Source organism: Perca fluviatilis, chromosome 4, assembly GCF_010015445.1.
Source record: "Perca fluviatilis chromosome 4, GENO_Pfluv_1.0, whole genome shotgun sequence".
Taxonomy (NCBI): Eukaryota; Metazoa; Chordata; class Actinopteri; order Perciformes; family Percidae; genus Perca; species Perca fluviatilis.
This window is the reverse complement of record NC_053115.1, coordinates 17,812,098-17,834,724: the sequence shown is the minus strand read 5'-3', so window position 1 is coordinate 17,834,724 and position 22,627 is coordinate 17,812,098. Positions and strand designations below refer to the sequence as shown.

Here is a 22,627-nt window from a genome sequence, read left to right as displayed (position 1 = left end):
CCTCTGGGTTAGAACAGAGCAATGCTGCAAAGTCACAGAGGCCTTAATAGCATGAGTCTGCCTGTCTTGTTAGTAAGGCTTGGTTAAATGCAGCAGCTCATTATAAATAGAAAGCAATTTCCTCCTCGGGTGGAACACAGGGCAAAAGATTGGGGTCCTGCTACCACCAGGAGGCACAAGTGAGTAACAGGACGTAGCGAGGACACACGCACGTAAGATAACAACCTCTGTCAGGAACTCACACTCATTCTTCTCCTGCTGAGCTTTCTCCTTAATTGCTTTTCCTTTGTTTAGTCATCTCACTGCAATAGTAAGACACAACATATCCTGCACGTGACTGAGTCTCCTTCACACCCACTTTTTCTAGGGGACAGAGAAATAGTCTGCAACCCTCCTGCCTTTGCTTTAAGGTCATTTCTGACTTATCTATCTGAGACTCAACACCCCGGGCAGCTCCTGCTGAAGGTAGCTGAGCAAAACAATGACCTTTTCATGGTGAATATAATTCATACATCTCATCCTTCGTGAGGCAACACGCAGTGAATGGCGTATGGTATCATGTAGTGTTTGCCCGTACCACTGTTATTGCATAACTGGAGCCGCAGCGCTATTTATTTTACTGGGGACAAAAGGACACATGTAAAGGCTGAAATGTCCATGCACAAACCAATACAGAGGTCATGTGAACGCCAGCAGAGAACTCACAGCTTGAATCAGTTAATTTATCACATGAATGATCACATGAATCATTTTGCTGAATATTTTTTAAATATGAATTATCGCTATTGACAGAGGGACTAATGAACACACACACACACACACAAACACACACCCATGCCACACATATACCTGGTTTTATTGAATACCTTATTGAATATCTGGATTTTTTTTCTTTTGATGTTGACATTGTGTCGCAATCTCAAGTGGTTTACACAGAAAGAGTTGAGGGGGGCAGGCGGAAGGGAGATAGGCATTGTAAACAACTGTCCCCCTTGTTTAAGTTGTGAAGCTTATTTATAGTAATAACAGTTACATGCTTGTCATCTCCCAGTAATGTAATATAATATATAATAATATAATGTCTACTGTGACACACAACCGGACAGCACCGCTTTTCTAATACCATCTTTAATTGAGATGGCAGGCTTTGTACAAATGTATGTAACATTAATTTCATTACTTGACATTCTTGCAATTTTCACAAAATCAAGAAGTCATCCACAAGAAGAACCACAGTTTTATCCTGAAGTCACTTACCATATGTTTGTTTTCATAGTGCACCATGAAAGTTATTCCTGTGTTTTAAGACATATTCAAAATCAATTTATACAAACTAGTGCTTTATGGCACACTCCTTTATTAAAATGTATACTGGCCATAGTTCCTCAACACCATCTGTAGGCGAGCAGGCAGAAGTTCCTCTTACAGGTTCCATTACACTGTAGTTTAACTAATCACACAGATCTATCATCAGTTAGCCCCTAAAGCTTACACTGACAGTAAGTTCACTCATGCACAATTTAACACTGACTTCAGTGAACTCTCAGGCCTGTTACACAACAAGACAAAAGCCACGCTAAAGCAGTGTTGTTTAATATGTTTTGCATTTGCATGCAACTCTGTTATAGGCATGAAATGCACATACTGTGTAATAGAAAATGAGCAACTACCAACAAAGAAAAAGTAATTTGTGATGTAAATACATACCAACAACCGTCACAGTGCCAAACCTTTGACTCACAGCCATTGCCTGTTGACTGATCAAAGTCACCAAGTGCTTTAGTGCGACAACCAGTCACTGAGAGGCATTCTCCAGATTGCAGTGGTTCTTGTCAAAGATTATTAGAGGCACAATACAGTGGTTTCTTTTTTTGAGCTGACATCTGATAATATTGTCAGTGCTTTTATCACATATTCCATCTTTCTTGTTGCTTATTGTCTTACCTATTTTGGATGCAGATTAGAAATGTGTAAAAGTAGACATTCCTCTGCACTAGATATTTCACCCTAATAATTCTGCTCAGGTTTCCCCCTCGTTTCTGTGCATGTACAGTTTGCCTTTGTTATTCTCTTGCCTTAAAGTGCCTTGTGTGAATTGCCAGCTTTGTTGTCACTCATAGACAAACCAAGGACACAACAGTAGTAGTAGTGCTCTTCAGGCTCTGTGCCGGTAAACATTTCAAATTGTATGTAGAATAGCAAACAAATGAACAAACATGATTTACAAATATTTAGCCAACATGCACCACAGTCTTTCAGGTAATCACCCTTAATTTACTATGTCCTGTCTCTGTATTTACAATTCAACTCTCAACCTGCCATTGTGGTTTTTTGAAATACTATTACAGTAAGTTCCTGTTTGCTACAGTCCTTGTTTTAATATAGTAATCATAGTCTATGGCTCAAGTCTACGCCGGGGGAGTTGATGACATGTTTTGCAATATGAGGAGTGCTTCATGTGCCAGTGTTTTGGCTACGTGTGTGACGGATGAAGTAGTTGGCGGTGTGTGTGTGTGTGTGTGTGTGTGTGTGTAATGGCTGGCACAAGCAGCAACGTCTGGACTGTGGACTCCTATAGAGATGATGGTAGAAGTATGTGTTTAGTCACTTAACACAACTGCTCATTTGTGGCTCACACTAGCTCTGTCCCTGCTTGTTATCTTGAATGTGTATTTCTGCGTGTGTGTGTGTGTGCGCGCGCTTGCGTGTCTGTGTGTGTGTGTGCGTGCTTGTGCGTGCATGCCTGCGTGTGTGTGTGCATGCATGTGCATGCGTGTGTTTGCGTGCGTGTGTGTGTATGTGTGTGAGAGAGAGAGAGAGAGAGAGAGAGAGAGAGTAAAGAGGGAGTCAGAGCTGTGTTAGCTTGGTATGGATACTGTGGGAAGCATAGCGCATGTGCACAGTGTGTGCGTCAAACAGGCCTTCTTAAAGGGGAACGGCAGACCATTTGTGAATGAATGAATTTTTTTCTCAGGCTCTCTAAATAACACATATGATTACTTATGAATACGATGCAATGAATAACAAATACGTGTGACAAAATATTCAGTGATTTGTATGCTTTATTGTGTAGTTTCATGCATTGTTGTTTTGCCCTTCTTATATGCTCAATGTAGTTAATTTTTCAGTAATGCAAATGTTATGTAATAGCATTTTTCACTTTACATATATGCTTTATATGCTTTACATCAAACCCACACAAGACACTTTGTTATCTCTCTCTAACAGCAAAATTACAGTTGCAACTCTTCAATCTGTGGCTAAGTCAGTCAAAAGACAAATGACATTGTAATATAAAATATCATATTACCAAAAAGAAGTACCAGCAAAGATAAAAACAGTCAATAATAAATAATGTAAAAATACAACAGTATTCATAGGTTGGTAAATTGTATAAATACATAATAAAAGTAAAAGTAGCTGCGCCAAAACTTGAATAGTCCATTAGTGGAATGATTGTCATGACTTTGTGTGTGTGTGCATGCTTGGGCTTGTGTATGTGAGGGAGACTGAAGTTGACAGAGTGAGAGAGATACATTTATTGTAACATGCGAGACATGATAACTGAGGGTGACACCAAATCATAATAGGAAGAGTTGTTAAAGAGACAATGAAGAGAGGTCGCAAACCTAGACAGAGTGGTGGAGACACCGGTACAGTTTTCTTACCTTCCTAATCATGTCAGGCAGATATAAAAAAATCCAATACTTTTTAGTGAAAATATTCGACTTATGTGTCTAATATCGGTTTTAGCTCAAAAGCTAAGAGGAATTTTAATAAAACTGAAAAGCCAAAGTTTGCCTTTTGGGATCTCACTTTAATTTCCTGTGTTCAGCCATTGTTTTGGTTTCTATGACAGCTACTTTATGTCATATGTGCTTTTTTACATGGACACACATCTGCAAGCATGAATATTTGTTCTTACAGATTTACTGTACAGTAATGGTGCACTAACACTCACAGGTACACTTTGCAAATGATGAACCACAGAAAGAAAACCAGAGAGGAAAGAAGGGGTGAATAAGAGGTCTTTACGTGTATGTGTGTGTGTGTGTGCTTGCGTGTGTGTATGTGTGTGTGTGTGTGTATGCATATTTGTGAGAGAGATAGGAGTGTGTGGGCTTCACTGAAATGGGAACACATGAGAATGCTTTATTCCTCGTGAGATGCTGCAGAATTCAGGTTGCTCTATTTCCCTTTTTCTCTACAGTAACATCAGTCACATGCATACACTGACACAATAACACAACATCTAACCATACAACATCAACAACATCTTGATTCAATAACTACATCGCTGTTCAATCCTGCGTCGATCATGTAACTTTAGGGCAAAACTAAGCAATACATCACCGAGCTTATGCAACAAATGTGATGTTTTCTTTCTTTGTGAAGACATTGGTAGTGTGGGTATTCTTAAGATGACCTGCACATGTAGTGTATTCCTTGGCATCCTCACACAACTCTTGCCTGCCCCCCCCCACACACACACACACACACACACACACACACATATATGTACACATTAGTATATTGTGCGAACAAAGACATGGGCCCAGCTATACCGAGTGATAAAGAACAGGGCATTAGAACAGGTGTGCGGTTAGTTATGTTGTATTTTGTAATGTAGTTGCTGGATTTCAATTTAATGCATTCAAGTAGAAACAATGCATTTTGTTGCTACTGTTGGTGTTTTATTGTTGGATTCAGTCAGTAGTTCAGTATTAAGCACAGGAGCATTTGAACAATTAAAGCAATGCAGAGACATGTGGATGAATTTCTGCAAATACATTCTACTATTTCCTAATGAGAACTAGCAGGAAATTCTGAATAGACTGTGATAAAAAAGAAAACAATCTGGTAATGCAACAGGCCTTATTAAAAGGTACACAAGAATAATACAAACCCCATGCATAACACACATTTGAACAGGCACACTCAAACACACGTATTTACTGTGCAAACCTGCAGGAGTAGGTGGTGAAGAAGGACTTAATGCTGCCGCCCCCCCTCCCCCGGCCGCCTCCCCCGGCATGGCTGGTTGGCACTGACTGATCTATACAGACAGGGGAAGGAAAGGGAGTTTGCGGGAGATGACGAGCGCATGGGGGAGGGAGATGTAGCGGCCCGGGAGAGTGATGTGGGAAGTCCTACAGAATATATGTCCGCTCATTGTGTGCAGGATCAGATCCAAAATGACATTATAATATTTCTATGACACTAAGGAGAGATCTGCTCTCAAACTATCCCATGGCTGATAGCTGCAGAGTTTCCAGTTATGTATTGACGGCTGTGCTGTTTGGGTGTATGCACTGACTGTGTGTGCTCGTCTCTACTGTACTATATATGGCTTGCTTTGACATTAGTATTATGTTGTGAAGTTTGTTGTGTTTGCTCTGCTTGTAAGCGCTCCGCTCGCACACAGATATCAAACATGCATGATGTCACCCTGACTCATGTGACTGTTGGCTCGCCGCCACACGCTCAGATGTGACTTTCCATACACGCACATGTACTAACACTCAGGTGGTCATGTAATCAGAAATACATAAGATGCACAGAGAATTCATATTAAAGCTGCAGCAGTTAGTTTATTAATTGATCAACAGAAATGTAATCTGCATTCTTGTTTAAAAAATGCAGATTCAATTTCTGTCGAAATTCTCTGGTTCCAGCTTCTCAAATAAATCGTTTTGTTTTCTTAATACTCTGCACTGAAAATCTTTGGGTTTGGGACTGTGAGATTGCACCAAACAAGACATCACTTTAGGCTTTGAGAACAATTTTTTTTTTTACATGATTAACGATTAATTGAATAATTGTGAAAATATTGGAGAGATAAATCGATAATGAATATAATCTTTAGTTGGAGCCCTAACATATATACTGTTTATGTCATGGTTTCTGGCAGATCGTTTCTATTTGAACAGAATCCTATATCAGTACATTATTACATTTATATCAGCAACCTTGAACCGTGCAATTATCAGTAAAAAAAGGAAAATATTTTTTTAAAATAATTTTCTCTTTTCCATTTCTCTGTCATGAAACGAATATGGAAATATTTTATGGTCACAGGCCTCCTCCAAATGTCTGCAGTACTTAACATAAAACATTGAGATTTATTACAGATCGTCAGTCAGGTTGCCTGCCCTGCGGCTGCCTGGTTGATTTGTACATTTAATTTATTGGTACATTGTAAACTATGAGACCCTATTTTATCTGTCTCTGAGGTACAAGCAGAGTAAGGCAAACATACTGTACTTCAGTATTCTCTGGTTCCTCTTAATGTAATGCACTGCAGTATTTTACAGTTCAATGTCTCAGTGTCTCATGGTGAGTTTAAAAGTGATAAAGATGAACCTTGACATTAGATTCAGTAAGGTGCAGCATTTATGCAGGTTTCTTTTATACTTTCATATACTTATCTATTTTTGTTGTAGGTGTAGAAATGTACCGAACAGTCCTACATATTCCAGATTATCATATGTTTTGTTTTGTAGCACTAATTATGACTTTTTTCTCTCTTTACGCTTAAGCTAAGCTAATGGGCTACAGGTGCTACCTTTCTTTTTAGCATACAGACATGAGGGTGGTATTTTCATCTAGTAACTTAGCAAAAAAGTGAACAAGCATATTTCACAAATAGTCAAACTATTCCTTTAAATGCTGTATTCTGTAACTGTTTGTCATCCTGATTGTCTATACTGTAATGTTGGTCGATTCTGTATACACAACATATATTGCATTTCTGGGTCCAGGGACAGAGGGTGTCGAATGCTGTACGGATAGTATGATGTCCCTTGATGCAAATTTGTGATTCGTGATATTGGGCTATATAATTAGAAGTGATCCGACTTAATTAGGGGATGGGATATGGCTGGTTTGGGAGCACTAATAAATATTCAAGCATTTTGAATATATTTGAATATATATATATATATATATATATATATATATATATATATATATATATATATATATATATATATATTGAATTGAAAATAGTTTAGGGCTGTCATTAGTTTTTGTATTCCTGGTCTCCTTTAAGGATGCTGCAGTTTAAAACTGGCTTTTATTTAGATAATAAAAGATAATGTATGAACAATGAAGAATTACAAACTAATTGCAAGACAACCTGTTTCATTGTATTTTTATGACTGCATTTCCGCTCTTTATTATTATGCACAAAATGTAATTGGTGATTTGTGTGTAGTCTGGAGGAAGATAGACGGAGCCTTGTGGGCATTGCGCATAGGCCCATCTGAATTCTTAGGTTTATATTACTGCTGTCCGCATGGCTCTGTCATATGGCGAGTTATGTAGAAGAATGCATGGTTCAGCGGGTTAGCAGCCTTTGTCACATGGTGATCTGAGCTCTGTGAGTATGTGAGTTGAACATGAACACTCACCCTGTGGCAGAGGAGGGTCTGTATGGATGTGGGGGTCGAGGAGGAACATGTATTATGCCGTGTTGTATCCTGCTCTGCATGAGTTTGTGCTGTTAGTGTGCAGTTTAGGACATAAACGTGCCGTGTTTATGTGTGTCTTTGTATCCGTGAGTGCATGATGTATCATATATACCTAATAGAATAGTAGCAAGTGAAGTGAACACATACACTTATCGTATGCACATACTGTATGAGAGAAGGGAACATACTACTGTAAGTCTCTTTACAACACAAATAAACTAAGACGAGTGAGTCAGAGATATTTATGGTCATCCCCAAAGGCCTCCTTCCTCACTCTCCTTCTCTTTCTGTGTCTCTCCCTTGTTCTATTTCTGCTCGCAGTGAAACGTGCTTATGATTGAATAAATTGCCGGTTAATTGAGAGGGAATGCTTATCATTTGCTATTATATTTTACATGCTTTCACGAACCAGGAAGTGGCAATTTGCATACATTTACTTGGAAGGCTAAAACTGTTCTGACAATGTATTACATGCTGCTTTCCGCATCTTTACAATTATTACTCAATTACTGTTGTAGACCACACAGGAGAAAATCTTATATTATGTTTTTTTATTCTAAATTCACATAGAAAATCTGTCCACATCATGGTACTTTTTTTGGCAGGCATACAAGCGGAATAAGTTTTGTTTATTTGTACTTATTACAGTTTTTTTCTGACGCTATAATGGTACTATACTATAAGTATGTGGTAATATTTTACTACCTTAAGTGCAAATAAACCAACAGATCATCAAAAAGTACCTCTTTTCACAAGTACATCTGACATTGACTGTGTACAACAAAAACATCTAAAAAGACCAGTTTCACATTGAAATTAGAGGATGGATACCCGAACCGGGCCAGGTTCGGACAGATATTTAGAAATTATGTTCAGGTTTGGGTCGGACTCGGTCACATCAGGGTGATAAGGTATTGGACATTTTAAATTTAAAAATGCTTTTATGTAGGTGCGTGCCTGTGTTAACGTGCGCTTGTTGCCCCGTGTGCTCTGATGTGCTCATCTGTTGACATTTCCGAATGCCTTCCTACAAATGTTGTCAATAGTATGAGAACAAAAATTTGATTTTAACTGTGTTGTCCTTGGGTCGGGCTCGGACATACAGTAAATATCTTAATGTCTGTCGGGCTCGGGCCGGGCTCGGTTACTGCTCTGTCGGACGAGGGCCAGGCTCGGACAGGAAAATGCGGCCTGATCCGCACTCTAATTGAAATACACTACAGTCATACAAATTACATGCATAACTTTGGATAGGATTTTCGGTAACACTTTACTTGAAGGTATCGACATAATTGTGACAGGACACTGTCATAACTATGACATGACACTGTCATGAACGTGTCATAAACGTTATAAACAAGTCATAAACGTTTATGACTTCTGTCATTAAGTGTCATTCGGTTTTTGTCATGACAAGTTGACATTGTTTGGGTTGTCTTGATTATGACAAGTTGACATTAATCAATGTGACATTACCAGAAGTTGTCTTGGTCATGACAAGTTGACATTAAATTTGTTTGGGATGTCTTTGTAATGAAAACTTGACATTAACCAGGATGACATTACCAGAAGATTTCTTTGTCATGACAACTTGACATTACATTTCTTTGGAGTGTCCTTATTAAGACAACTTGACATTAAACAGGATGACATTATGTCAAGTACCTTCAAGTAAAGTGTTACCGGATTTTCTTCTCTATTGTTACAATACTTTTTACTAACACTATGCTCATTGTTCATAACTGATCATCAATGAAACATTTGCGTAACATACTGTATGTATGGTTGTTTTTTTGCCTATTATAGTCCAATGCAAAACTTTACAATCACCACCCTAAGGTGTGAGATTTGTATGTGACCTTGGCGGGACTTGAACCCACAACCTTAGTGTTGGTAATTTACAGCAGTGCTCAAACCATCAGGGCCACAAAGGACCACTGCAATGATTACAGTGTTTACAATACAATAGTGTGGATGAGGCTTGTGATGACATCACTGCTGACCAATGTCAGGCTTGGATTCGACATTCAAGAAGGTTTTTCCCAAGGTGAACCATGAACTATGAAAACATACATTGTGATGTGGACGAGTACTTATGGCCAAATCCAGAAGACTGAATTGATGCAGATTAGTGTAGTGTGTACTACAGAAAACTTTTACAGTATTTACAGAAAACTATTTTCTTTCAGTTCTGTTACAATGTTTTTTACAGTATTTGATTAGACAAAACCGTACAGTAATGTTGCAATACAGTAAAAGTGTGTTGCATCGATGATTGGATAAGATGTCTTCATTGATCACACTTCTGATTATGGCATAGGAATTATGGAAATAGTTTGTTGTTGAATTTGATGGGTAATGTACAGTTACATTTGTGCCTACTGTAATGTGAAAACAGTGAAGAAAAAAGCTAATCTTTAGCACCCCAATGGGTAATTTGGAAACATGTATCTTACATTGTTTGGTCTTGGACTAACTGATTGTAACAATAACTTAACTGAAAGAATTGCACTATGATATGTTTAGGTGACTAACACTGCACCATACTATTGATAATAGTACTATAGCAAAGCCTCATTTACACCAACAGATTACTGCAGCAGCAGTTTGCTCTTGGTCCATAAATGCCTCTAAAATTGTTTATCTGTCACTTCCCTTCCATCCTCGTATGAATCGTTCTGTTCTCTCTGCTCCCTGCGGCACGAGCATGCTCCGTCACAGAGGCAGCAGCCATAAGCTTAACTCAACCTTTTACATCAGTAACAAAGAGGCCCATGTCTCCTATTCTGGGCTAAGTGCTTCTCACAATCTGCAGTAAACTGTTGGGAAAACGAGCCCCGCAGCCCACAGTGCTCTTGCATTTATGGTGTCCGCAGAGAACACAGAGCTAAGGATTAAGGACTCCCTCAGGTGGAGGAGGTTATTATGTATATAATAATAATATTTATGTGTGTGTGTGTGTGTGTGTGTGTGTGTGTGTGTGTGTGTGTGTGTGTGTGTGTGTGTGTGTGTGTGTGTGTGTGTGTGTGTGTGTGTGTGTGTGTGTGTGTGTGTGTGGCTTTTAGTATTTGTCTCTATTGTGTATTATAAGAGCTGAATGGTCGTCCCATGTGAAAAGTTCAATGACTTTTGTGTTGACCGACAAATATTATGTATACCAGCCTTTGAGCAGAGTTTACGTTGACCTGCCTCATGCATAAAGGATGAAAGGGCCTCTTTCTGGTTTCATATCTCCAGGGAGGTCCCAGGACTGTCCTCAATAAGCTAAGTCACCCTGTGCTGTCTGCACCTTCTGCCTCTCACACATCTTACTGCACTAACATGAAAATACCACCTTTATCTAACAACGTGTTGCTAGCTTCGCTCCCAATTGACCTCAACCTGATGGCTTGATGTTCCCGTGTTCCTCTCTGTCTTTGAAACAACCCAGAGAAAGGCACAATGCTGAGTTACATCAATGATTTCACATACCTTCTAGAAACTGTATTTTTATTCAGTGTTTTTCTCTTTTTTAACTTCTCTCAGATACATTCATGCATTGGTGGGCGAGAGATCTCTGACTGGTTGTTCGGCCTACTGAATCTGTGTTTTCACCCAATTAATGCCATTTTGTCCTTATTTGTGCTTTTTCCATTTTTTTCTTCCACAAAGACGCAATGCTGAGTTGCAAAGCTGACAACGCCTGTGCACAGCCAAATAACTTTTTACCTACATATCATGTATTATCAATTAATCTTCTATATTAATAACAAAGGTTTTTGTTTATTATTTTCGGATTACGAGTACAGACTGTTGACTAGTTATTTCCTGTCGTGCAGGCTCAGAAGGTACATTTATGTCAGTGGTCAGCTGTCCGCCCACTTTATTTTCTGTTGTGTGTTCACAAGCAAAATGTTCAAACAGTCAGATTGGTTTGGTGTTTAATAAACCATTAAGATAACCAGTTTATTGTCTCTATTCAAATTGAGGTTACATGATACTTAAAAACACCAATGTCCCTACCTTTTCTTCCTAAAATTTTAAATGTTCTTTTGCACCTAGCCATCGTGGTCTGTGAATATGTTCTGAGGCTTGTTGGAAAGTGTGAGAACCAAATCAGGTCAGAATGAGGTCAAGAAAAGGTGAGATTTGGCTGCTCTGGTTAAACAATGTTGTTTTTACTTTTTGAATTTGTTAACGGTGGCCGGGTTGGTTCAGTGGGGTAGAGCAGGCACACATATACTGAGAGGTTTATGACTCAACGCCGAGGTCCAAGGTTCGAATCCGACATGTGACGATTTCCTGCATGTCTTCCCCCTCTCTCTCCGCTTTCTCACCTAGCTGTCCTGTCAAATTAGAGGCAGAAAAGCCCAAAAAATAATCTTAAAAAAAAAACTATTGTTGATGCTCTGTGAATGACATTTGTGTAACAACATGCACCTCATTATTTTGGTTTGGCTTATTAACAACATTCTAATGTATTTAAACAAATATAACATCATATTTTGTCATGGATATAACAAATACATTATGCCTTAGATTATGGCATGCAATGTGCAGTGTAATTCTTTCCAATTTACTGTGTTTTCTGTACTACTTTTTGTACTACTACAGTACATACTGATACAACAGGTACCTGTTTAACATTATGGAGTACTAGGTAGCAACAATCTGGCATTTGGGAGGAATTTAAAGAGAACTGATACAACAGGTACCTGTTTAACATTATGGAGTACTAGGTAGCAACAATCTGGCATTTGGGAGGAATTTAAAGAGAACTATTAATATTTTTTTACAGTACTGGAACAAAAAAAGAATTACACTATACGTTGCAGGCCATAGTCTAAAGCATTACCCAATCAGGTCCTGGAATTTTTTTCATTGTTGTCTCTGGTGTTTCCACCAAAATTAGCTTTGTCTTTACTCCGTTGAGCACATTCATCAATACTACAGAGATGGATTGAAATGGTCTCATCAGATTCTTTATCCGTTCGTGTCTGTGTGTGCTTCTGTATTTGTGCTTCAGTGTTTGTACCTGCCTGCGTCATCCAGCCAACACACTCTATTAATGCCATGCTCATGCTTTTTCATGATAATCCATCATGTCTTGTTCCTATCAAAAATATATACTTTTTCTGTGTCTGCAGGAAACCGTTGAGTATGCCTTCCTCATCATTTTCACAATTGAGACCTTTCTGAAGATTATTGCTTACGGGTTGGTGATGCACCAGAATGCGTACGTGAGAAACGGTTGGAACATGCTGGATTTCGTCATTGTCGTCATAGGGTAAGTCCTCAAGTTCAGTTATTTCAATTAACGTTTTCTGTATAATGTGTTTGATTAAACCTATTAACTTTGTCCTTTTGCAGACCAGATCATCAGGTTTTATTATTTCAGTTTGGGGTTTGGATTTGCACTTTGATCTCAGTTTCACAGTTGCAGTTTACAGTTTGACAGTTTCTGAGAGAGGCCGTTGGTGTTAAAGTTAAAGTTGCTTAAGCCTCTGTTCCAAGCGGCCAAGTGCGAATAGAGACCCTCATACACCCACAGTATATGACCCAGAAAAGACAGAGAGAATAAATCAGAGCTTTACCACCACTGGCGTGAGTCACCATCTCTCCATACTTCATCTCTTCTCCAACACTCCCTCCCATTTTTCCCTCTCCTCTCACTCTTTCGCTCACACTCTTCCATACTGCTCTGCTTTTGTCTCTGCAGCTCTTTCTTTTACTTCCCCTTCCATTTTGATCTTGTACGTTAAGCTTTACACTTCCCCACCTCACTCTGCCCTCATTCCTATCTCCTGCACACTCTCCTCGTGTTATCTTCATCCTTATAGCAGCTTCTCTTTTTTCTCCTCTATCTTCCTTCATGTCTCTCCTCCCTCTTTCTCTCCTCTCATACACAGTCCAGTGGGTAGCTGGGTCAGATCTCTGTCTGTTTGCAGCATGCAGAGTTGATCTGCCATGCAGTCAAATTCAAAGACGGCTGCTCCTGCTATGGAGAGTGACTGTTGCTGCTAAATCACTGAAATGACCCACTGAAATAATACTCCCAGTAACAATATATAGCTAGGTCAATGTGGCTCTAAAACGGCTATATAAATTCATGTCGAAAGGTCAAGGTTCAGCCTACTTCACAGCACACTTCAATATGTTTGTGTGTCTTTGTATGTATAGATTATAGCAGCTCACCTTATGGTTCAATAGAGGTTAACAAAAGGTCGTAGGTGCCCGAAGATTCAGCCGTGCTTTAATGTATTTCTTTATTCAATACTGCTCTTCACAGAGAGAAAAGTGTTGAAATGCAAGAAAATATCTTAGGCCTGTGGGGTATAATGTTACAGTAAAAATCCTTCTTTTTTTGACTTATCTAATTTAAAAAAAAAGAAGTAAAAAACAAGTGGTGGGGGGAAGATTTGTTAAAAACATAATTGTATTACTGTAAAAGGACGTGGGTTTCAAATGTAAATTAGCTTTGCAACAAAGAAAAATCTAACAGTAAGGTCATGTAAAAGAACATTTATTGAATTTATCAAAAAAATGAGACATATTCAATTTTGAGGGTATAGTAGTAGAGGTGAGTAATGATGAGATCGGAAGATTTATTTTTCCTTAAAGGATCATGCCAGTGTGTTTAAGCTCTTAAACTACAGATCTTAAAGCTGCACTAATCAATATTTTTACATAACAGTAGCAATGGATTTAATGACAAATAGAATGATCACCCTAATCTGCAATTCCCCCACCTTTTAGTTGGCAACTAGCTGGTGAACATATTTAGTGGAGCATTAGGCAGCTAAAGAGACCAAAACATAAAGACAGTCAATAATGGATTCATATTAACCAAGTGTTGATCATTTTTAAATGCATGTTATACAGTTTTATATATTGGGATGTACAATTCCATGCAGCAATTGTTTCCATTTTTTTAAAATCAATTAGCCATCGACTTTCATACAGATACAGTATATATTGAAACCAGCAGGAGAAAACAACATTCACACAGTAGCATGGTTTACAGCAGTTTTGTAAAGTGATTTGTAGTTAATAGACTAAAACAGTTAAAACCACTTGTATGACTCCTTAAATATCGAGGAGACACATTTAAGTTATGCAGCTTGACCGGTAAAGAAACCTGATGTATCACTTTTATCAAAGCGGTTCTCTTCAGGTATATGCAGTAAAATAAGGTGTCGATATGTTTTCTTTTGAACATGACTGAATGAGTAATGAAACCCTAGTGGTCAGTCTTACAGCTGTGACTCAGTATAACATAAGTCTGAGCAGACTGTGCTTATAGGCCCTCAGAACTCCTTCCTATTGGCAGCTTCATTCACTGCTCACAGTCCACAGCTTTGATGTGATGATGTGTCGAGATGATTTCCCCTCTTGGCTAGGCGAGGAACGTCTAACTGACTGTAATGAAATGTCCTTTTTCATGGTGAGGGATTTGTTCACTGCTGATTTCACTTTGTGACCACAGTAAGGAAACAGCTTTTGTACATTTATCTGCTGTTTGTACACTGTAACTGGGCATTGAGACAAAGGGGATGAGATGCTGCTGTACTGCACTCTCAGCATCGCCCCTGGCAAAAGTACAAATACTATGAATATGTGGAAGCTACCACTACAGTGTTTACTAACCAGTTTTTATGTAACATATTAAAATTAATGGTGCATTGCATTTAATATGTGTAGTACTCTTTTAATCCAACTGTATCCTGGTGATATCAGTATGGTTTGTGGGTGGCTGTAAAGTACGCGTTGGCACATGCTACATTATAGTTTTACATCTCATGCATTGAGGGATCAACAACAGTAAAATAAAAATGCTCTCAGCCAGGAAAGGGCAACATGTAAGAAGGCTTTGTGACAGAGCTTGTATACAGTCAAGAGCATTATTAAAAAGATGAATTGAATCGGTACATTGCAGTCACTGTTAAATGTACTGTTAACAGAATTAAGTAAGTGCAAAGTACAAAGAGAACATTTACTTGTGAATAATTTATGATGGAAAACTATATAATATATGATGCTTGATGAAATGAAATGCATTCATTCTAAGGGTTCTGTTCAGTGCTTGGTCTTTGAACCTGTTTATATGTTTTCAAATTAGATTATATGTGTATAATAAAGGTATGAATCTTATTTGTAATGCTTAACTAATGCACAACTCATGATTATAATGCAGGATGTATCATGAATTCTATGAAAGCCTCTCTGAAAGCAGAACAACCTATTCCCATCGAAAATCAAAGCTATTTTTCCATCAAACTGGTCGTCTGATATGACCCCTCAAAAAGCACACATCTAGTAGCCTATATTGCTTGGGAAAACTCTTCTCTGTAAAGGAAATGATATTTAGGATTGGAACAATTTTTAAAATTGACAATTCTGCTTTTTTTCTGCTTATTTTGTTGATAATATAATTGTCATTCTTTCTATAAAAAACAATGTATAGTATAATTTTCCAGAGCCAAAGGTGACATCTGCAAATTGTTTGTTTGGCATCTCCTTTTTTGAAAATGGACTAAAACAATAAATCAAATTACTTAATTTTCGGCCGATCGACTAATTGAATAATCGACTAATCATTTCAGCTCTGCTAACTCGGCTCAAATGCAAACACGTTGTTGTATGTTATACAGAATGTTTTCCTCAGTAGACTAATAGTGTGGGGTTCTGTCTTTGCTCTCTGATAGACTCTTCAGTGTTGTCTTGGAGCTTTTGACCAAAGAAGAGAAGGTAGAAAGCGAAGCAGAAGGAGAAGGTCTCCATCCGTCAATGCAAGGACATGGAGGAAAACCAGGTGGATTCGATGTTAAAGCCCTTCGAGCCTTCCGTGTGCTGCGACCCCTGCGGCTGGTCTCAGGAGTACCCAGTAAGTACTGAGCTCCATATGCAAACACCATGTTTACCCTGTGTAACCAAATACATAAGATAAGATATACGATTTACCACATATTTTCTGTATATATTGTATAATGATCCTAACCCTTATTAGTCCCAGTAAATTGTAGGTTGAAGGGTTACACATCACAAGTCCAGATGGTCTATGTATCATCCCTGAGGACTGTTTTTCAAAAACATCTATTCAACATCTACATCAGCACCCTAGAGGCATGAGCTCTGTTATAAAAACAACCTCAGAGTAAACACTTCTGACACATTTATGAACTATATGTTGTTCTATATGTACTGAAATGTATCCACTTATCTGTGGTCAGGTTGCGGGGCAGCAGCTCTCGCAGGGGACCCCAAACTTCTCTTTCCCTAGCCACATTAACCAGCTCTGAATGGGGGATCCCGAGGCATTCCCATGTCAGGGTGGAGAATTAATCTCTTCACCTAGTCCTGGGTCTTCCCTAGTCTCGAATTGCAAGACCTTCCTTCCTCCCGTCTTGGGAGGCACTAAGCGTCGGACGGAGCAACGGAGCCTCTGCAAAATAGCCTTGGGAAGGAACTTGTTTTGGGGGAACATGTGTACGTTCAAAAGTTGTTTTAGTCGTGCAACAGAAAACTCAGATTGGACAGATAGTCTAGGTAACTGTCTGGATTTACCCTGCAGAGATCTGAGGAGCAGTTAACCATAGTCCTCATAAATCCAAGTTTAAAATTCTAACACAAAGAAAGCAGAAGGTACCGGACATCCAGCCGAAATGAGGGACATCTGGCTGACTTTCCGGTGGCACGGGAGCAATCCCGGAAATGAAACGTCGTCAATATAGACTAGGTCTTCCCCAAGGCCTCCTCCCAGCTGGACGTGTCTGGAACATCTCCCTAGGGCAGCGCCCATGGTCATGGTCAAACTGGTATCAAATTTGTAAAAAAGAAAACACACTTCCTACTTGTGGGGGAAACATACAGTCATCTACAGTATAATCATCCCACACTGCACACATACTGTATGCTCAGATCGCATGTTGATAAACAAAATATTATAATGTATGTCTTATAGTTTTATATTTAGGTCATTAGCCCGTCATTATGTGAACCATCATGACTTACAAAAGACACAAGAGTTATTTCGTCGCAATAAGGACATGGATGGAGACTGGTACCAACTGACGTTTGCAGCTGTGTTTCTTACTGTGCATTCAAAGTACAGCCAAGCTTCATATAATGTGTTTATTTTCCTCCTTGCTTAGGTTTACAGGTGGTGTTGAACTCCATCATTAAAGCCATGGTCCCTCTCCTTCACATTGCCCTCCTGGTCTTATTTGTCATCATCATCTATGCGATTATCGGCCTGGAGCTTTTCATCGGTAAAATGCACGCAACCTGCTTTATTCCTGGCTCAGGTATGCCCTCTTGATTGTCTGTTGTACATATACAATTAAGTCATCTTTCTAGTCTACACATCTAGTATTTTGAATACTGTAACACTATACTGACGTACACTGACTTTCAACAAACAAACAAAAATCAACATGCATTTCTCCATTATGAAGGTGAAACCTAATGTCTAATCTGACAGCATGTGGGCCCACCTAAAAGGTGTATAAGGGATTCTTCACACAATTAATCAAGTCAGGTTGACATAATAACTTATGTGCATGACATATTGCACAAACTGAAGCATAGAAAGTCACAGGCATGCTTTTTCATAAATTTATTTGACTCACTTTGTCTCAAATAGGGAATAAAACATGATCAGTGTTTTTCTAGTTGCAACACTATGAAAAAACGTACACACTATCTACAGTATAGGCAGACATATGCACAGTCTAACACTGTTACATTTTGCTGTGTTACTTTACCTTAATTGTTTTTTTACAATGTCTAGTGGATGTCTCATGCAGGTGATGACATTTATACTCTGACATTGCAAATCTCTTCATTACCTGGTGGATGCACTGGCCAGGTTGTTTTGTCCAAGAGGGCCTGTTAAAACACTTGTACATCATGCTGCTCTGTAATTTCCTTAGAGTAATGCCAAGTGAGAATGTTTTCCTGGAGAACTGCAGCTTTCTCCTCCCTCTCCAGATGAGAAGGGAGGCAGTCACATTACACTCCATGACGGAAAACAATCCACCACTCTTAAAACTATTTGTCCTCGTGGTCAACCTTACTTTAAGGTTTAGAAAGTGTAAGGTGCTGTTGGTCAAAGCAAGTGTTAATTCCGCAGTTAAGCCTAAATGTGAAATAAAAAGCCATTTTTATTCGCTAATTTTGCAGTCTTGCTAGAAAGTTAAATGATTATAATTACTATACTACAATTACTATAATTAAAATGAGAAAAAGTAAAGAAATGTATTTGAAGACCAGATGTAACAATCAGAGATGCTCACATGTCTCTGAGCTAGAGTCAGGTCTCAAGTCTCTTGTGGTTATAATGTTATATCACCTGCTGTGTTCCATCCAAGCTGCTTAGAACACTATGCTATATACAGTCCCTCCAGAAAAACGCGATTATGCATTTTTTCAAATACCACGCACTTTCGCCGCATAAATTGCAGATTTTCGCGCAAAATATGTGGGCCTTGCATGATTTCATAATCCCCGCATTTTCGTTGCAAAAAAGTCACATATATCTTAGCAGAAAGTTGAAAAATGTTGTGTTTACTTCACACAAGAGCAGCCATTTTTCCCTGTTGCCATGGGAACGTTATGAAGTGATGTAATTACGCGACGTGAACATCATCAAAAAGCAGGGTGTTGGGGGAATCACTTTTTTTCCCTCTTTTTCATTAAATCGCAGTTTTTGCAAGTTCCTGCAATTTCATCGCATAAAATTGCATAAATATCCTGCATATTCCATCGCATTTTTCTGGAAGGACTGTATATACTGTATAAGGAATTCAAGGATTGCATCCATCAGGAAGTTAATGATTACATAAATCCAGTATCACAAGTTTTGCAAACAAACAAATGCTCATTCATCTTTTCATAATATCTAGCGAATGACAGTCGGGGTTAACCTCCCGTAGGTCGTAGCTAAAGCAAGCTAACGTTAGATGGCCAATGCTGAGCTAAACATGTTTGTTAACCTATCAGAATACTTTTTTAAAATACAATACAAACTATTACAATTAGATGTGGTAGAGCAAGAATCCTTTATCATATTACCACACATTCAATGTTACTTTTGTTTGGGCCTTGTTGTCTGAAGTTTTTAAAGCTAAAGCTTCTGATGAATGGCACAGCAGCTGCCGCTGCGGTCGACACGTTTGTTTCACTCTCTCACGTGTAGCCGCCCACAGCAGATACGTTACGTATTACGTGTTACGTAGGCTGGTTGTAGGTTACGCAGGGAGGGGAATAACATTCAGCTCATCGGACTTTTCCTAAAAATAAAGATTGTTCACGAGTCCCGCATCTTGAGTCCAAGTCGAGTCTGAAGTCTTTTGAGGACGAGTCTCAAGTCAAGTCTCAAGTCACTCTGTGTGTGTGACTTAAGTGTGACTCCAGTCCGAGTCTCAAACTCGAGTCCCCATCTCTGGTAACAATACATCGTAAACATGGTCAGGGCCTGATTAAATTGTCTGAGGGGGCTTTGGTTTGTGACCACTGTTTGAATTAATCTAATATTTTTAACATATTATAATATATAATATTATTATATATATATATATATATATATAATACATACATGATTACAATCCTAGTTGTATCCTCTCTTTCTTCAGATGTGATAGCAGAAGAGGAACCAGCTCCATGTGCGATCTCAGGGCATGGGCGCCAATGCCCCATCAATGGCAGCGAGTGCAGGGAAGGCTGGCATGGTCCCAACGGTGGCATCACCAACTTTGACAACTTCCTGTTTGCTATGCTGACAGTGTTTCAGTGTATCACCATGGAGGGCTGGACGGACGTGTTATACTGGGTGAGTCTCTGCTCTCCCAGTTCAATATCCTGTGACTGTCACACGCCTTCAGCTTAAACGTCGACTCAGATCAGACACAACAATAATGTGACTGACATTCTGAAGATGGAGCTGCTGATAACTTCCTGAGGCAGCTCTTATCGCTCTGATATGATTGATTGACTAAATGATTGGATGCATACAACAACTCACAACAACAATAAGATGCTATCCTGGTACTTTTCCTGCAAGATCTCTATTTTTCTTCATCTGAAGAAAAAGCTACTTTTGACTATCTTTTCTTCTGTTTTTCTTTTCTGACTGTTTCTACATTTAACAGTTTGTTTCACTCTTTTTTCCCCTCTCTTACCCCTCCTCTCCTTCCTCTGTGGTGATGCTTGTTCCTCCAGATGAATGATGCTATGGGCCTTGAGCTTCCATGGGTGTACTTTGTCAGTCTTGTGATCTTCGGCTCCTTTTTCGTTCTTAACCTGGTTTTGGGTGTGTTGAGCGGGTAAGCATCTTCCTCTCTTTGCAGACAGAGACCTTCTGCTTGATTTCAGGCAGCAGGTTCTCTGTTCTTATTTGTGTTTCTGTCTGTTAAACGGCTACTTTTGGCTCCCGTAGGTCAACGACGCCATCGGATGGGAAACACCTTGGATTTACTTTGTTAGCCTGATCATACTGGGATCCTTTTTTGTGTTAAACCTTGTGTTAGGTGTGCTAAGTGGGTAAGAGGAAACGTGTGCAGTGGTTTTCGTTTGCAGTGTGCGAAGCATGTATGCAGTGGTTTGTTATTTGCTTAGTATGTAGTGTTAGCCTATACATAAGTATAAACTATGCTGCAGTCTTGGGAAGTAAGATCCTGAAAATCTTTATACAAAAATATTGAGCTATTAAACCTATGATTGGCTATTCTGTGTTAGGACCACGAGATATATGAATATTCTTTCTCAGACATTGGCGTCAAACTATCACGTTCTTTCCGTAGCAACTGCAAAGTGAGCGCTTCCTCCTCCTCCTCATCTCCCCCCCATCCTCAACCCACCCAACCTCCTGAGAAGGAAATTAATCTTATTCCTCGGCCTTCACTCCCTCTGCGCTACTAAGCTCTCTCAAACCCCAGTTTGCTTTCCCAGCTCTGTGGAGTGGGGGGTGGGGTATTACAGTTGAATTAACTCTGGATGGTTGACCAGCCAGCAAAGCCAGATGTTTTTTAAAAAGCCAACAAGGTTAGCAGAATCATCAACTCAGACACTCCTGCAGTCCTGTTGGCTGCTGTAGATTGGCACAATTTGTTACTTGCATCAATTTTCTAAATGCAGCATTACAAATGCTGCTTTTCTACCCTCTTACCATCAAGTCTCTTTGTTTTTGGCTTATTTCTTTCAGTAAAGACAACATCCCACCGTCCACTGAATATATTTATGTATCATCTTCTGAATCCCTACATACTGTAGTTTCCACAGTTGTTGTTCTATAAAATATATGAGTTTAGATGTTGTGCAAATGTTTCGTGCGTCTTGAAACCATCTGTCCACCTAAATTGCCTTTTCTGTATGAATAAGATGCTCGCCTGAAGGATACGCTACTGTACTGTCGGGCTCTAAATATAGTGCTGTGTCTGTCTTTCAAAGGTGTACATCTCCCTCCAGTGGCTAGGGTTCACAAAAACACACAAGGCATTGAAAGGTTATGATTGAAGTATGTGAATATGTAGAATGTATTTATGCAGTGTAGTGGAAATGTTCAGATTGTTAGAGATTATTTAATATAGGAAGGAAGACTTTGTTTGCTGTGAAAGTAAGTTTCTCTATGTGTTTTGGGTCATTTATGTACTCCTGTGTGTTTGTATGTGTTTGCATTTTTTGTCTATGTGTGCCTCTGCAAACCCAGAGAGTTCTCCAAGGAGAGAGAGAAGGCTAAAGCCCGTGGAGACTTCCAGAAGCTGCGTGAGAAGCAGCAGCTGGAGGAGGATCTGAAAGGTTACTTGGATTGGATCACTCAGGCCGAAGACATCGACCCTGACAACGAGGATGAGGCCGATGAGGGGACCAAGCGCAACCGTAAGCACCTTCTCCCATTCCTCCCAGAGTAATGCTGCGCTGGCATCACAAGAGCCCTTCAATACAGCAAACTGATCGAATCTGTTACTGGCGCATCAAGACAAATATCCAGCAGTGTGTATTATTGGTGGCTTAAGAGGGTTTTGAACTATAACTAGTATTTTTATATAATCAGAAAATGCAAGAGTTGGTCCTCAAGAAATATATAGTGTGGGCCTTTTGTAAAGAAAAGGGGGGAAAAGTGGATTAGCTAAAACAAAAAAACAAAAAATAATTTCTCTCAGGAGGAGAAATATGTATTA

General features: G+C 39.2%; 1 protein-coding gene across 19 annotated transcripts in view; it reads left to right on the top strand.

Moving 5' to 3' along the window:
• Positions 1-22,627, top strand: part of cacna1da (calcium channel, voltage-dependent, L type, alpha 1D subunit, a) — a 62,928-nt gene that overhangs the window by 9,506 nt on the left and 30,795 nt on the right. For all 19 annotated transcript variants that reach the window (XM_039796574.1, XM_039796573.1, XM_039796575.1 and 16 more), the window contains exons 4-9: positions 12,599-12,738; positions 16,157-16,335; positions 17,603-17,755; positions 20,084-20,280; positions 20,670-20,773; positions 22,156-22,325. In XM_039796574.1, the coding sequence (XP_039652508.1) occupies positions 12,599-12,738; positions 16,157-16,335; positions 17,603-17,755; positions 20,084-20,280; positions 20,670-20,773; positions 22,156-22,325 (943 nt within the window). The remainder of the gene's footprint in view (positions 1-12,598; positions 12,739-16,156; positions 16,336-17,602; positions 17,756-20,083; positions 20,281-20,669; positions 20,774-22,155; positions 22,326-22,627) is intronic.